General features: G+C 49.9%; 6 protein-coding genes across 6 annotated transcripts; 3 read left to right on the top strand and 3 right to left on the bottom strand.

Annotated features, from left to right (window-relative positions):
- Positions 1–7: 7 nt before the first annotated feature.
- On the bottom strand, positions 8–1,870 carry BC939DRAFT_401002 (POT family-domain-containing protein; the record flags this gene model as incomplete). The annotated part of the gene is made up of 3 exons (XM_051552577.1): positions 8–1,315; positions 1,424–1,470; positions 1,615–1,870. The coding sequence occupies 3 exons, from the start codon at positions 1,868–1,870 to the stop codon at positions 8–10; spliced, it is 1,611 nt and encodes a 536-aa protein (XP_051408825.1).
- A 4,318-nt stretch (positions 1,871–6,188) lies between these two features.
- BC939DRAFT_400990 (uncharacterized protein) lies at positions 6,189–9,968 on the top strand (the record flags this gene model as incomplete). Its single annotated transcript, XM_051552575.1, has 4 exons — positions 6,189–6,459; positions 7,615–8,348; positions 8,445–9,536; positions 9,714–9,968. The coding sequence occupies 4 exons, from the start codon at positions 6,189–6,191 to the stop codon at positions 9,966–9,968; spliced, it is 2,352 nt and encodes a 783-aa protein (XP_051408824.1).
- Positions 9,969–10,011: 43 nt separating this feature from the next.
- Positions 10,012–11,994, top strand: BC939DRAFT_276768 (uncharacterized protein). The gene has a single exon (XM_051551175.1). It carries the CDS (start codon positions 10,145–10,147, stop codon positions 11,792–11,794), a length of 1,650 nt encoding a protein of 549 aa, XP_051408823.1. The 5' UTR covers positions 10,012–10,144; the 3' UTR covers positions 11,795–11,994.
- Positions 11,995–12,195: 201 nt separating this feature from the next.
- BC939DRAFT_480042 (uncharacterized protein) lies at positions 12,196–12,977 on the bottom strand (the record flags this gene model as incomplete). The annotated part of the gene is made up of 2 exons (XM_051558902.1): positions 12,196–12,603; positions 12,738–12,977. The coding sequence occupies 2 exons, from the start codon at positions 12,975–12,977 to the stop codon at positions 12,196–12,198; spliced, it is 648 nt and encodes a 215-aa protein (XP_051408822.1).
- Positions 12,978–13,652: 675 nt separating this feature from the next.
- Positions 13,653–14,307, bottom strand: BC939DRAFT_506211 (Prefoldin; the record flags this gene model as incomplete). Its single annotated transcript, XM_051560757.1, has 3 exons — positions 13,653–13,751; positions 13,853–13,976; positions 14,150–14,307. 3 exons carry the CDS (start codon positions 14,305–14,307, stop codon positions 13,653–13,655), a joined length of 381 nt encoding a protein of 126 aa, XP_051408821.1.
- Positions 14,308–14,421: 114 nt separating this feature from the next.
- Positions 14,422–16,536, top strand: BC939DRAFT_461827 (Pex12 amino terminal region-domain-containing protein). The gene is made up of 6 exons (XM_051557049.1): positions 14,422–14,728; positions 14,910–15,018; positions 15,155–15,351; positions 15,483–15,599; positions 15,729–15,920; positions 16,021–16,536. Exons 1-6 carry the CDS (start codon positions 14,489–14,491, stop codon positions 16,468–16,470), a joined length of 1,305 nt encoding a protein of 434 aa, XP_051408820.1. The 5' UTR covers positions 14,422–14,488; the 3' UTR covers positions 16,471–16,536.
- The last annotated feature ends 80 nt before the right edge of the window (positions 16,537–16,616 follow it).

The raw sequence follows: 16,616 nt of genomic DNA, 5'->3' as shown, positions 1-16,616 counted from the left end.
ATCATATCTAGAGATCTCTCATATCGTACTTAGCCTGGAGAGCCATTTTGTCAGCACGCATGGTCTTATCGTAATCGTGGAAGAGATAATAAATGACGATGGAGATCAAGAAGGCAGCACAACCCAATCCGGTGTACATCCACAGCAGCAAAGGATCCTTGGTCATGGGCAAGAAGGCGAATCCCAAGAGGGCACCGACACAGTTCGTGAACAAGAAGATGGCCATGACGACGGACTTCATGGTCGCGGGCGCGTTCGTGAATGCAAACTCGAGACCGGTGATGGAGGCAAAGATCTCGGAAATGGCGATGAAGAAGTACGAGAGGATCTGCCAGGCAATCGAGACGTTGTTCGGGGTCTGGTCTGGGTCGCAAAGGGTGCAATCGTAATTGGGTCCGGTGATGTAGATCTTGTGTTGCACAATCGCAGTCCAGGCCATGGCCAGGGCCGAGAACAAGAAGCCGAGGGAGATACGGGTGATGGGCTTGAGCTCGAGACCCATTCTACGGAAGCCCGGGTAGATGACTTTGTCAAAAATGGGGATGAAAATGATCAAGACAATGGGATCGATATTGTTGACAACGTCGTTCGGGATTCCGTAGAGGAGCATGGTGCCGGCTTGGGAGGTCAGGTTGGTGGTGATCTGGTTGTAGATGACCCAGTACAGGGGAAAGAAGCAGAAGACGGAGCAGGCCTTGAGGGTCAGACGCAGCTCGTCAATGAAGATGTCGTCCCAGGTGACAGATTTCATGTCTGCATTGGGATTGGAGGTCCTCATCACCGTGGGCTTGGCAGCATCGAGGCTGCGACCGTTACGGAGGGCAATTCCAAAGACGCGGAAGCCCTCGAGAATGACAGAACCACGGGCAGAGGTCTTAACGACCTTATTGCGACCAACCCAGAGAGCAAAGATGGCACCGTTGAACATGATCAGGGGGATGAGGTAGGCGAGCCAGAAAGCGTAGTACTTTTCGGCGTTGGTCGTGATGATAGCGGAGAGAGAGCCGAGGTTAATGGCCCAGTAGAACCAGTTGAAGATCGATTGGACCGTGACCTGAGGATCGACAATGACCTTTTCGCCGGATTTGAGGGTCTTGACGGTAGCTTTGGTTCCCTGGTATTGTTCTGCGACCATGGGCGAGACGTTGGCCTTGATACCGCCGGTGCCAAGACCGATGACGATCATAGCGACGATTAGACCGGGAAGGGCGGCATTGGCAAGGATGGCGGGTGGGATGGAGGTGAGGACCAGGACGAGGACTCCGAGCATGTAGATACCGCAGAAGACGCAGATAGTCTTGTATTTGCCGAGGTACTATCAATCAAGCAAGCACAAGAAGAGGCAGATGGTTAGGGCTTTCTGGGAAAAGTTGCTGTGCAGTCAGTGAGCCACAATTGCACAACGGAGGAAGAGATTTCTTACCTGATCCGCTACGATGGCACCGAGAATGGGTGTGACATAGCAAAAGACTAAATCAAAAAAGCATTGGCATCCGCGTTAGATTTACAGAGCCAACGTATTAAAGAAAAAAGGCAAGACAAGACAAAGGGAAAGGCAAGACAAGAAAGACAAGATAGGCTAAAACAAGACGACGTTGTGTTGGTATGCCTTACACTGGAAAAAGGTGTTCAATGCCGTGGCGGTCTGCTGGCCCTTGCCAATGGCACCAGGGTGATCAGCTCCACGCTGATCTGTGTAAGGGTATTGGATGTAGTTCTGGAAGGGGCCCGAAAGACCATAGTACGTGAAGCGTTCACAGAACTCAACTACGACTACCAGCCAGGCCGAGGCTGGGATCGTATCGGCCACTCGGCGGAGTGTGCTCTCCTCATGTGCGGTGGGTTCGAGGCCATCACCATCGGCTTCCATGAGGTCCTCCCTTACGGGAATCTTGCTCTTATCAGTGTAGGATGAGGAGGTACTGATAACGTGGTGGTGAGGGTGGTCATTGAGGTCGCTCTTGACGGCGGCCATCATGGGATCGCTCCTGTAAGCGACTTCGGCAGCAGGGGGGGCTGCTGTGTCGTCATAATGCTCAGTCTTCATTTTCAAGGTGTATGCTTTCTATAGGAGGGACGCGCCTCAGGGGGAGGAAAGGGGATGAGCGGGGGAGCGGATAATGGATGGCGGGCTGGTCAATTGAAGAGTGAAGGAGTAGAGGAAGGAATAGAAAAGGAAGTGGTATCTAGAAATGGGTGAATGGAGACAGGGTTGAGGACGAGGGTATTAATAGAGACGATATTAAAGGGACTATGGATGACGATGATAAGACAGCACACTGCAGTGCGAGAGAGAGAGGAAAGAGTGCAGGGACGAGGGGAAGAAAGAAAAGAAGAGTGGCATGGGATCCTTTATATGTCCATTCGGGCCGGATGAACAGTTGAGTGTAGAGAAGACTTGGTACCGTTCGGGAAACCAAATGGCTCAGACGAGAGGGTGTATGGGATCGGTGGATCGATGGTCTGCCTTAGCCTCGTTTTCTACCTAAAAATGTTGCAGGCCGCTTTCGCACGCTCGAATAAAAAGAGGCACAAGGGCCGAAGGGACGTCCGCTGTCGTCATGTCATGAACGTTGATTCGTACTGCTCTTCAATTGAGTGTTACATAAAAATACAGATACATTTTAATGTAAATGTACGTCTGGTTGCCATGCAGGAACCGGTGCAGGTGTGGGCGTGGGTGTTGCCGTCTTTGGAAAGAGCAGGGACAAATGAGATATATAATGGGATATATAGTTGTATGCAGAAAAAATGAGTGCGCTAGACCCGATTCAGAAAGGCAGAGAGACCTGGACCAGAGAGCGTTCAGCGGAGAGTATTTCCGGAGCGGAAGAACATTGCTGCCATGGTCTACATCGACTCTCTCCTCATTGATAGCTCCACACCCGTTTTGCCCTTGCTGACTTTCGAAAGGACCCCTGGCCGTGCTCTTATAGGCTGCCGTCCCTCAACAGCGCAATTTTCGTCACTCCGACCAGGCTGTTTTCATTGGGGCGTGGAGCATTGCAATTGTCTGCTCGCGTGCCGTGCAAAGCCGTGTGTCCGGTCTCATTGGCGTTGCCTTTACATGAACATCGCTATAGAGTCGAATTGTTCTCATGACGACAGAAGGCATATGCATGAGGTGGATATACAGGCGAGTGCGCATGTCCTGCAAATTACCCTTTTCGAGTTTTTCCTCGAAGGTTGGTGACACCCTAACACTCTAAGCGTGGGTAAGTGGATGAAGCATCGATGATTTAAGAGCAATGAACTATGTCACTGATTAAAGTTTCCTCCGGTCCACAATTTTCAAACAAATGAGTAAGCAACCATCGAAGACACCAACGTAGACACGCATATACTATAAGGCCATATCCGGAAAAAATGGTCTATGTCATCTTGTGAGACACTCTGTCAAGTACTGGGCGGATAGCAGCAACAAAAAGACGTATAGCAAAAGAGGGGATATTATAAAAGTGTAAAGGTGAGGATGCAAAGATAAGGAATGTAGATCTGCTCAGATCTCTCCTATCTGGGGTTTGATCGGCGTGCAGCAGAAACAAAGACAGGCACAAGCACAGGCACCAGAAGACCCAACTGCCACAAGTACAGACTACGGCTACACTTCATTGCCTAGCATTTATGGACAGAGTGCTTGAGCTCTTAATGTGCGAAGATACAGAGATCTCTGCCAAGTTTGGATGGACCGGTAGTGGATTCCAGATAAATATTTTCCAGGAAATGCTTCTCTCAAGACCGCCAAGTAGACGGTGGTCCCTTCCCGGCATAAATTCCTATTGGCCATAATAATAAGAAATGAATCAACTGCATCCGCCAGAGCTGCTAAAGTATTCTCCGACGAGATAGATCGGATAAAATGCCAGCCATCAGGCTAGTCTCATTCCTCAGATACTGACAAGAGGATGAGTGTATTTGTGGTGCGTGTCTGGCTTGAGATCGCTCGGCGGCTTCTTCTGCATATCTCTGGTCTCTGTAGAAGAGAGTACCCCTTCGAAGTACGATCTCCAGATCTTTTAGACCAATTACCGGTTCAGGAGTCGAGGGGTTGATATGCCTTTCAGAGAGTTAAGGAAATGATGATGCCGGTTGTCTGTTCCACACAGCATTCAGCATCATTATTACATTTGTGTGTATGTTTCTTTGTGCACATGTGCCGAGTATATGGGTATATGGGTGGATGGGATGGGCAACCGCACAGCCACCGAAGTGCTCATGTTTACCAGGTGTTTATTGGGATGTTTTGTGTGGGCGCTCATACACCCACGCACGATCGCCAAAGAAAAGGGTCTGATCTCTGTGATGGGCTCCTTGCAGAGCGCTTCCGCATACGATCTACATCCTTGCTTCGCCACATGACGCTGACAACCCATTACATGTATTTACAGAGGCGTCTATCTGAGATCTGTCCGCATAAGATCTCGTCCCCCTCCATGGTCAATTCCTTATTCTCGTTTCGACCAAGGACTACACTCAACGTTGTGCATCGTACTCAGGATTCATTATCCGTTGTCTACAAAAGGAAAGATCTTCGACAGATCCGACGACTTGCAAACTCGCCCAGGCTGAAGGATGGTGACTTGACCGAAAAACGAACCCACAACCAACAACGGTATCCACCACCACTACCACCACCGCCCCACCCTCTCCTTCCCTGTCATCGTTCATTCCAGGCTATATGGCAAACTGGCACCACACATTAGCAACCATTATCATTATACCTTAGCCGTAACTCGTGCGCCGGACTATTTCCTTGCTCTTTCTCTTTCTCACTCTTGTCTATTTCATCTTTTTGATCCGCGCCCTCTCAGCATCCACCCTCTTTGGTTCAGGACTTTCAAATAGTCCATATTTTTCGCGCCCCATTTGTTGTATACCCCTTCTTCCTTGACACGACCCCTTCTTTGGCTGTTCACATTATTGTTTGTGCTTGCACAGAGTAGCACATCATTGCAATAACACAGCACAGCACAGCGCAGCACACGGGTTGCATTAGGTATTGACGACAAAGGTAAACAAATGTAAACAAACTTGGGCAAGGATTAGGGACGGAGTCGGCCTGTCCATCCATTGGGGCGAAGCATGTTGCGTTACCACGCAGCTGCTGTAACCCACGCACACACACAGCCCACCAGCACACGACCTTACAAGTTGCAGGTGTTTCCCGCCAATTTTCATTATGTCCACGAATGGAAATGCCTTTCGCTCCTCTGTCCCCGTTCAGAAGACGCGCATAATCGAAGTGGGGCGGATGGTCTCGCTCGCTGGTCCTCCTCGCGTTGATGTCGCGTCCTCTGTGGACTGTAGACTGAGAACTGCGGACTGTTTCTGAAGGGTTTACATAACGTCTGTTGCTGCACTTTCTATCCCCCCATCGGATTGTGGGTGTCCTTCTCCACTCTTCCTCTTTCTTCTTTTCTTCTCTCTCTCTCTCTCTCTCTCTCTCTCTCTCTCTCTCTCTCCCCACCCCCCTCACATTTCCTTATAAGCGCCCACCCACTGCTGTAATCTCCTTTTATATACTCTCCCCTCCCTTTTTTGTCGTCCTCCTTCCCTGCCCTGCCCAGCCCTTTCTTTCTTTTCTTTCTTTTCTTTCTTTTCTCTCTTTTCTCTCTTTTCTTTCTTTCCATCTTTCATCTTTCCCTTCTCTCTTGTCCCGTCATCTCCTCCCCTGCTCTGTCACTGCATACCACATACTTGCATCACTGTGTCATCCCCATCATTCCCGTTGTAACGGCTGACATCTAACGACCCCCCCTTCGTCTCCTTCGTCTCCTTCGTCTCCTCGCCCTCTTTATTCTCTTTATTCTCTTTATTTCCTTGCAGCTGCAGCTGGACCCTCTGCGCACTCCGACTGCCTGACTCGGATCCTGAACTCTGACTCGGACGCCAACTTTATTGTCCACAACAAAGACCCGCCAGCAGAGCAGCACAACGTGTCCATCCGATCCCCAACTCTATCGCACCGCATACTCTCTGCACCCTCCATCCTCGACTCGCTCCACCCTCGACCCTTGACTTCAACTCCCGTTACCGTTACCGACACCGACACCACCGATACCCGTCAGGAGTCAGGAAGTGGCCTCGATCGACTGATCTCTGGATCAGCCCCATATACCTCCTCCATCCCTCTCTTCTCTCCCTCGACAGAAACGCCCCGCGCCTGCTCGCCCGTCCGCTCGCTCGTCATGGCAGAGAACACAATCCTGTCGCTCTGCGTCCCCTGCCCCACGCCTGCTCAGGCCGGACCCGTCGACGAGACCCTGACCAACACTTTTCGCCAGCTCTGCGCAGAGACCAGCCGCAGTCATCACTGTCAGGTCATCCTCGATATTAGCCCTCACACCACCCAGGCCAAGAAGCGACTCTCGATCGAGAACCACCAATCAGTCTACAACATCGCCATCTCTGGTCCTTACCAGAATGTCATGGCCGCAAGAGGCGCACTCTTGCGCAACAGTCCTCTCAAGGTAACAATAGCTGGAATCAAATTAGATCTCTTTGTTCTTTCTTTCTTTTTTTTTTTTGGTCGATCAACAACAGGAACAATGGCATTTGTTTTTACCATTGCAACAGATCAGATCTCTGTTATTGTTGTTTTTCCCGTGTGCGACTTTGCCCCCCCCCCCCCCCACCCCCAGTTCTGCTGTTGGGACAGTCTATTTTTACCGGCTGCAATGGACGCTGAGGACACAAACACATAGACACAAGAACATACAAAAGAGGGGGATTGCAGATGCCTACACCGATCTGTTTTGCCTGCGCAACCTGGATTCATAACCAGATCTCTGGCTTGCTCCTCCTCCACGTGGTTGATCCATGATGGATCCAATCCATATCGGACATCCTGGTATCTTTGGGGGGGGGGGGGGGGAGTGTAATACCGGTGATCTTATGACTCTTTTTATTTATTTTTTATTTCAGTGTTTCGAGTGTGTCGTTGGGTGTTGGGTGTTGGGCATTGGGATTGTTTTCGTTGTTGACGTCTGCGTTTTTGCTAAACAGCGGTCAGCGGAGCGAGAAAAGCGGAGCGGGCGAGAGTATCCAGAAATACTCGGGGAGGGGGTGAATGGGGGAAGAGGGAGAGGGGCAAGACATTCTTATCCGCTGACATCTCATCATACCTCGCTGTTCGTATCTTGTCTTGGTCGAATCGTGTGCTGCATACTGCACATATGCACAATGCAATCATACCGCAGTAGCTAACCGTCGTCTACCTCCGATCTCTGGATGTGCTCCATCCCCTATAGCCCAAGCTGTCGGTCAAGATCAGCAAGGCGTGTATCTCCGCAGACGCATTCCCGGAAGCCACATCGCCTGTCACAGGATTAAAGGCCAATGGCGCGGAAGCAGCAGGAACAGCACCAGAAACAGCACCAGAAACAGCACCAGAGACAGTACCAGAAACAGTATCAGAAACAGCACCAGCGACAGCTCCGGAAACACCAGTGACAGCAGACACAACAGAAACGGACGCCACCGCCTCCGAGAATACCAGCGCCACCAACACCACCCAGGCTCGCTCCTCAGTCACTCCCTCCACTGCACCTCCTGCGCCATCTGCAGCGGCCGACCCAGCCGATCCAGCAGCATCCTTGTCGCCATCTGTGTCAGCCCCTATACCAGCAGTATCAGCAACCGCATCCTTCTCCACATACTTCACTGTGCTGCCCCAGTTCAAGGTCCGGGTCGACCAAATCTCAGCCTCCACAAAGACATCGATCGCACTCGTCTCAAGCCAGTTTCATGCCCTTCCCTCTGCAAAATCCATCGTCGCTGCTCGTGCAAGGCAGGAAATTGTCGAGTTACTCGTCTCCGGATCATGGGAGAGCGCAGAGACTGCAAGACTTCTCCTCCTGGTGGCAATTGACACGCTCCAGCCTGGAATCGCACAAGAGAAACTTCAGGTGGAACTCAAATATCAAAACATGATTGGTGGTCGAAAGCGCGATGACCTGCAGAGCCTGATGGCCAAGACGAGGACAAATATCTACATGGCATCACCCTTTGTACAGACCGCCAATAAGGGCGGAAATCCAGTGGATTCCAGATACAACGAGGTTTATATCACGGGTGAACCTGCCAAAGTCCAGATCGCCAAGGATATCCTTTCGCGCGCCTATGCTCGTGCCCAGTCAGCCGCACCAGCCTACACTCGCCAAGTGAACATTGCCTGCCGCAAGCTGGATTGGATGCTTTTGAATCATCGAGACAAGCTGCGCTCGATCATGATTGATAATGCGTCCTTTATCGCCTTTCCTCCGCTTGGCGCCGGTCATCCTATTATCTTTGTTTATGCCGAATCAAGAGTGAATGTCGAGCGAACTATCCGAACAGTGATGCAGATGGTAAGCATCTAACCACTGCTATTTTTGTTGCCGTTACAGTTGTATTATCAATTCTTTTGTTGCCATTGGATACTAACCAAGGTACCTGTCTGATAGTCCGCGCAATTCCACTCTGGATCAATCAATATTCTCTCACCTATCCACGAGAACCTTCTGGTGATCCCACAAAGCCCTCCGAATGCGCTGTCGCCTATCGCCAATATTTCAAAGCTTGTTTCCCAGGCCTCTGGAGCGGAAGTGGAATTCCGCAACAACGGGTTTTTTATCTTTGGAAACGAGATCCAGTCAAGGATTGCGGTCCAGTACCTGGCCGACGTCGACTTTGTAAAGACGATGCACCATGAAGTCAAGTTTTCGGTCGAACTAGCGAACGAGCACCGCGAGTTCATCTCTGGCAAGAAGAACGGCAAGATCAACCGTATCATGAAGGCAACCGGGGCCAAGATCAAGTTCGACCCATGCAACGAATACAATTTTTACGTCGATCTGAGCTCAACCATCTCTGTGAAGGCTGTGGAAGCCCTAGCTCTGCTTCAGGAGGAACTGCCGGCGGAGATTTCGTTCTATGTACCGGAGACATATCACAAGCGGATTATCGGCGTGGGTGGCAAAAACATTCAGCGCATCATGAAGAAGTTTGGGGTCTACGTCAAGTTTTCGAATTCAGAGGAATTTGCCAACCTTGGCGGCTACTTTGACAACCTAGACAATGTCGTGGCGAGGACACCCTCTAAGAACGCCATCAATCTGGAGAATCTGAAGCATGCCGTGATGGAGCTAGTCAACCCAAAGGACAAGGACTTTGTACAACATTCCATTATCATACCCAAGCAGTACCATCTCTCGCTTCTATCTGATCACGCCCGAGAGTTGAGCGAACTCCAGAGCGCCACCAATGCTATGATTAGATTTCCTGAAAAGGAGACCGGGAGCGACGTTGTCTGGATTTCAGGACCAGAGTCCCTTGTCCATCAAGCGACATCGATGCTGCTCTCTCTGGTGGACGAACAATATGTGTACCCGGTCCCGTTTTCGGAGGCGATGTTTAGAGTTTTGGCCAAACCAGAGTTCAAGACCGAGGTGCTGGATAAGATGAAGAACGAATGGAACATGACTCTTGTTCCTCCTCTCCCTGTGGAGACCGCTGCTTGCATCAACAAGCAGAACGAATCCGCAGCCGGAATCAACGTTGGACCTAAGGCACCATCTACTACAGAACACAAGAAGCAGCACTCAGTTGACCATGAAGCATCGGAGACAGGACTGCAGCGGGAGGGCCACGTCAGCGAAAACGACGAAAAGCTGGCCAGATCTCTCAGCAGCTTGACCGACAGCGATGATGAGGGCGAGGAAAGTGAGGAGGAGGACCATTTGTTCGTATTCAAGTACAGTCGCAACAACGAGGATTATCTGCAGAACGCTAAAGAGTTGCTGGTGCAATTTCTGATCGACAATCAGATCGAGGTCTATGACGACGAGATTCGGGTACGGCGTCCTAGGTCAGACTCTTTTGCCGAGGCATTTCCGCATTTCAATAGCAAGATCCTGTCTTCTGTGACCAGTGGAGGTAAGGACAAAAGTGGTATTATGAATGGCGCGTGTTGCATGAAAAGGGTCTGAAATTGCGTGGAGCTAATTTGGGGCCTTTGATGTATGTCTCTTTAGAACTTTCGACCCCTGCCCCTGCCCCTGCCCCTACATTCTTGAACTATTCTCTGTTTGAGAATACAGGTAATGCCTTCGAGACTTTGAATCGCTCCTCAGCAACCGGAGGAGGCGGACAAACATCCAGCTCGATGGTTGCACCAGATATTCGGGCTCTCTTTTCGCACGGACCCAACTCTGGGCTGCCTCCTGTGGCCTCTTCACCTCCTCCTTGGCCCGAACAGAGCAACCGGCAGCTGTCCTTGTTGCCAGGATCAGGATCCTCCACGACTGCACCTGCCACGGCCGCATCAGGACCTTCGTTTTCGCTAAGTCAGGCTCCTGGAATGCATCAGTACAACCAGTCGTCTTCATTTAACCGACTAACATCGCTGCCCGTCGACCCATGGGCAAGCCCTGGGAAGCAGAACCAGCAGCAGCAGCAACACTTGCCAAACACACCAGGCTTCCCTGGTGCCATTGGACAGTTTCGTACTCCGCCCCCTGGGATGAACAGCGTTGGCAACAGTGGATTTTACACACCTGGTGGTCAAGGCCAACAAACACAGCTGTTCTCACCGGAAGGGCCATATGTCGGTGCGATGGGATACCAGACCCCAGGCTCTGTTCCTTCCAATCATTTGTACTCAAACAACAGCTCGCCTGTCCAAGGCGCATCAAGCGATATCGCAAATTATTCAAAGTCAATGGGACAGCAGTCGCCGCAGCAACAACACCATCCTCAGCAGCACCACCAACCATCTCCTCGACGACCCATGTCCGGATCATTTGTTTCACGCGACAGCATGCAGTTCTACGAAGACAAGATGGTATCAATGCCGTCTTTTGGACCAGGTTATGGGCCTGCCCTCAATAGTGGCAACAACCGATCACATCAGCAGCAGATGTTATACCAGCAGCAGCAGCAGCAGCAACCAGGTCAAGCATACCCACCCCAATCTACATTTGGCCAATCTATTCAATACCCACAGCAGCGCCAGCGGCACTCTAGCCACAACAGCACGGCCAGTCATCACACCATGTTCCTGGGGCCTATTGGAGGAGGCCTTGGATCAGCTGGAGGAAGTGTCAATAGCGACGATATCTCTACTGAAGACGATAGTGACGAGCCTTTCGATGACATGCGGAACCGATACCGATCATATCAGTTCCAGCACCAGGGTATCCAAGGAGGGAGTGGAGGGCTTGTTCCTCAGACCCCACCCTCATCGATGCTTGCGAACCGCCGAGGCTCGGTTCCGTCGATGGGATCAACATATAGTAACCAGCAGCTGTATGATTCGACACATGCCGGTGTACCTCTGCCGAATGTGGTGCGATTGAGCAACAGCAGCTCTGACCTCTATGGTCGCAAATCGCTGGTGAACTCGATGAACAGACTCTCGCTGGGTCAGCAGCCAGACAACAGCTTTGGATCTCCTCGATCTCTTGGGGGACTCGGGGGGAGCGCTGGTGATGGATCGCCATTGAACATGGCGAACTTTTCGTCGGGGTCAACATTCAGTGGCAGCGGTGAACGGGATCTGTTCTCGAGTGGGCTCGGTGGCATCATTGGCGGAGCCACAATCAGCCACGGTGGCGCTTACAATACCCATACTCATATCCATACCCAGAGCAACAATGGATCCAACCAGGCCGGAGGTAATAATGGCAATGTGAACGAGGTCCAAAAGGAAGGCCGTATCGGTTCGACGTTGTCCCACTCAGCGCTCCCGTTCCTTACAAATTCGCAACTGGATCAGTCGGGACATCACAGTATGGTTGGAGGCTGGGACCGCTGAAGACCCAGCTGTTGATCTTGCTGGCTCTATTTTATTTTCTTTTTCCTTGTTCATACTTTTACAGCTCGTTTCGTTTTGTATTTCTGTTGTTGGTTTCCATTGTACAACAACAATGTGTTCTATTCTCTCATTGTCTTTCCTCGTGTTGTTTGTCTTTGTCCTTTATTCCTGTTGTGTTTCTTTTGTTTGGTATTCAACTCATTACTTGACGCCTATGCTATTCTATGCTATGCATGGCTTGATATCCGTTGCCAACAATCCTAATAACCATGAAGCTAATAAAAAAATATATATAAATATAAAAAAAAGCGAAATCTGCATCTCGACTTTTACGGCATTTTCATGATCGACACGGCAAACTTGTTTGAATATGAATGAGTTGTTTGGGACAGAAATTTTTATTATGGCTGTTGAGGGGCGCCTCGATCACAGGCCTTGACGCGCTCATTCATCTCATCAATAACATCCAAGAGCCGCTGTGTTTCCTTGACGGCCTCTCTCCTAGTTGCACGGGCGACCTCAAAGTCCGGTTTACAGACGACGCCATCAAAGATCAGGAGAGACTGGAGCAGGTTCTCGGAAAGAAGACCATGGGCGTCCTGGAGACCTTTTCGAGCGGGTAGAAGGGGTATTTGGGAAAGATTAACGGGGCCCGAATTGGATTGGATGTAGTCCTGGACGGCTTGTTCATAGCGGGGAACATGTTGCGCGACGAGGTCGAGGGTCTTTTGGAGAGAAGACTGGATCTTGATAATGAGGGCATACTCTTCTGGATCGCCGTTGGTTGTCAGCGTGCGGATGTCTGTTTTCTGTGGTGTGGAGGTGTGGAAGATAGGGGATGGGGGGGGGGGAAGGGTTAGGATGGTGGACATGGTATAGAACAGGACAGAACACAATCTACAGGGGCAGACAGGAGAAGATGAAAGGACGGGAGGCAACGTACTGTGGGACGGGTGCCCATCATGGTGATCTGGCCGTTGGGTTTGATGCCGAAGCAGGAGAGCGGGGCCTTGTCGTCCTTCATGGTTGCGCCCGCAGAGATCAGGGTCAATCCACCGAGGGGGACTCCTGACCAGTCGTGACACCGTTGACGGAGCTCACCCAGGGGGATATCGGCGAGTGAACGGTCCTTGAACTCGAAGGCTGTTTTCTCACGGCCCCATTTTATGCTAAGAACTGTCATGGTTGTGTATAAGTGTGTATGGGATGGGTAATGATTGGTGATAGGTAGGCAGAAAAAGGAAAGGGCGCAGGCAATTGGACGGGAAGTGGTAGTTCTGGTGCCTGAAAAGAAGTCTGTAAAGAAAGGCAGGACAATTGCCTTGGGAGGAGGTAAAGGGAAGAGAGAAAAAAAAGAGGTTGGAAAGAAAGTCAAGGCGTGGAAATGAGAGAAGAGGCGAATGGGTGAGAGAGGGTGAGGGTGAGAAAGAGAAAGAGCGAAAGAAAAGGGAAGGCTGTGTGAATTGGAGGATACCACTAACAGAAAAAAAAAGAGGGTCACAAACTACAACCCCCACACTCTATTTGAATCTGAGTGACCCACGCACAGAAGGCGCAAACCATTGGACGGTCCCAAGGTCCGAGATAGCCGGCGCAGTATCCAAGGCATATGCATCGCTGCTGCGATGGCCCACAACCAACTACAGGTACAGGGGATTTCATGGCCATGAGGAAATAAAAGTCCAATTGCTTCAATTGCCCTCCCAGCTGCCTCAACTCAAACATGTAAATACCACCGCGCAATAAACAACGCCCTGGACACTTCGCAATCATAATCAGTCTTTTCTCTCTCTTCGCCTGCATGTCGATAAGTAATTGTGCTCCATGGGGGACGCTGTACCCAGAAATGGGGCTTCCTTTATTGCTTGACTTGAATGTTGTACTTCTTCTGAAATGCCATGAACTCGTCCTCCTTGCTCTTGTACTTTTGCACCAGCTGCATCGTAACATTCTTGATCTATTTGAAAGTAGCCAGCGTAGGAGGATATTCTTAGTAACACATCAAAAGCCAATTGACCATGTTGACTATGTTGATCAAGCGATAAAATAAATCCCTACGCCTTCCTGGTTGGTCTTCAATGCTGGCAAGACCTCCTTGACGGTACGTTCTACGAGTACTCCTCCAACCAAACGGAAGCACTTCCTCTCGGGGTCCAGAGGCGAGATCGTGTCGACGACGAGACTACCAAGGAAAAAAACAAACAAAACCAGATCATTGTATGATATTAACATCTTTGTTCTCATCCTGTATCGTACCGCCTATTCGCTCTTCCATGTGCAAAGATGGAGAGAACCGAAATATCTTCAAGAAGCAAAAAAGAAGCATAGGTGTGGCATGTGTCGTATGGCATTTACGTGTGTTCATCCGATTCAGTCTCAAGTTCGCCGATCTTCTGCGCCAGCTGGTTGAGCTCAGACTTCATGGTGTTGTAGGTCTGAGTCAGTTCCTGATCACTCGGGCGAGGCTGCTTGCTCGATGCTCCCGCGCTGCTACTGCTGGCACTGCTTGACATTGTGTTGCTGTTTTTGTCTTTCCTTGATGTCGTGTCGTGTCGTGTCGTGTTGTTTTCGCGAGGAAAGAGCTGGTCAGCTTTGATGGGGTGTTCTGCAGACGATCTTTGATCATCTCAACTAAATCGTCCTATTCGATCACGTGCACTATCGCCGCCAGCCGAGCAAGCATTTCTCTTTCAAATGCACGCCCCGAACGGAAGGAGGAAGCACGTCCGCTCGCTTCGCCTTTTCCCCTTTCTACTCTCCGCTCTTGAACACATTTCCCCTCCTTTCGGCATCAAAAAACGACCAACCGCAACCATGGAGTTCATGTCCAATCTCGGAGGAGGGTCGCAGGCAGACCGGCCTTCACTGTTTGAGCTGATCGCCCAGGACAAGATGCGAGAGATGCTCGAACCGGCCCTGCGCTATGTTATCGCTGTAAGGGAACCCGCCTTGACAGAGCGCCAAACAATTATTTATGACACGATCGAATATGGAACAGCGCTAGGCAACCGCCATCGTCTCTCCATGGGACGACTTATGGAGATACCCTGACATGTCTATTCTCCTTTTTTGTCTTTTTTTTTTTTTTTTTGGCCGCGGATCGGCTACATTCTAGGTGTACGCACAACGGTATCCCCGATATCTCATTTGGATCGTGAACCGATACGAAGAGTTTTATGCGATCCTTATGTTCTTTATCGAACGGCACTATCTCCGCGAATATGGTAAAGACATCTTTCTTTCTTTCTTTCTTTTTCCAGAAGACAAGAGCACGATCAAGTTTTCTTCAATTCGGCCGGACATTTTACATTTAAACTGACACTCTGCTTTTACTATCTTGTCATGTCGGGAACTCTTCAGGCGCCTCGTTTGCAGAAAACTTTTACGGATTAAAGCGAGTTAGGGCGCCTCGGGTAGTGAAGCAATCTAAAGTTAATATCGATGACGATTCAGTAGCAACTACAGCAGCGGCAGCAGCGGCAGCAGCGGCAACATCCTCAATGCCAGGATCCAACAAGTTACGGGAACGGGATATTCGAAAATCGCTTCTTTTCCTGGTAAGGATCTCTCTCGAAGTGCCTGATGTCGCTTTAATAGATATGTATGCGTCCCTGCCCTGCAGATCTCTCTCGGACTAACTGACACTATGTACGCCTGGCGGGATTTTTAAATATATTTTTTTATATAGATTGGATTGCCATATGTGAAGTGCAAATTAGACGAGTACTACGAAAAAATTTCTGGAGGCGAGGCTGCTCGACTCTTTGGCGATGAGTTTGCACAGGAAGAAGAAGACTTGACGGGGGTAATGCAAAAAGACCTTTTCTTTTTTTTCCTTCTTCTTTTGACTCCAACATTGATTCGAACATATTTTGGGTTCGCGAACCATCGATATATCAATTGACCTTATGCATTTCCCATCCATGACATATAGCAACCGTTTACGGTCAGGTCCAAGGCGATGGCGATCAAGATTTTCAAGAAGGGGTACCCATATGTGAATGCCCTTTACCAGCTCTCAATCCTCGCACATTACATTGGTTATCTTTACAACAAAACTCCCTTCTACTCACCATGGCTTCGTCTGATCGGGATCGAAGTCAAACGCATGAGCGCTACGGATTATGTATGTTGATCCCCAGTGCTACCGATTTTTATTTTTTGGTCCGTTGTAAAAAAAAAAAAACCTAACCATTCAAACTTCTCTCTGTTTAAAAAAAAATCAGCGCGAGATCCAACAAAAAGCCAAGCACGCGCCCAGACCTCAAGCCAATTCATTGATAGAATCGATCCAGAACAACGTCCTTGGACTCCTATCCGGTTCCCTCGATTTCCTCAAAGTCCTACTCCCAATGTCGATCTTCTTTTTCAAGTTCCTGGAATGGTGGTACCAGTCTGATTACTACCGCAAGGCCTCGACGGCCGGTGATACCGCGGAAGTGCCACCACCTGAGCGAGTCAAGCCCCATCCTGAAGGCCTGCCTCTCCCAAGAGCCGCAAACATCTGCCCCATCTGCCTAAAGACGATCACGAATCCGACGGCGCTGTCTTCAGGATATGTGTACTGCTACCCATGTGCGTACAAGCAAGTGGAAGACCATGGCAGATGTCCTGTCACCCTAATGCGATGTGGAACGGATGATCTCCGAAAATTGTATAACGACGCTGGCATGTAGAGTTGTGCTAAAGACCGTGGCGCCCAAGAATGACGATTAATAATAATATACATAAAAAAAAAGCCCTGAGCCCTGCGGACCAAATTCTTTATAGCTCTAATTTTGTTGTTTTCTATGATATGCAGGCAATTAGGGGAGAAAAAAAA

This window comes from Gamsiella multidivaricata (genome assembly GCF_025024155.1).
Source record: "Gamsiella multidivaricata strain RSA 2152 chromosome Unknown BC939scaffold_68, whole genome shotgun sequence".
NCBI lineage: Eukaryota > Fungi > Mortierellomycota > Mortierellomycetes > Mortierellales > Mortierellaceae > Gamsiella > Gamsiella multidivaricata.
The sequence above is the reverse complement of the archived record's forward strand: the minus strand, read 5'-3'. Positions and strand labels throughout refer to the sequence as shown.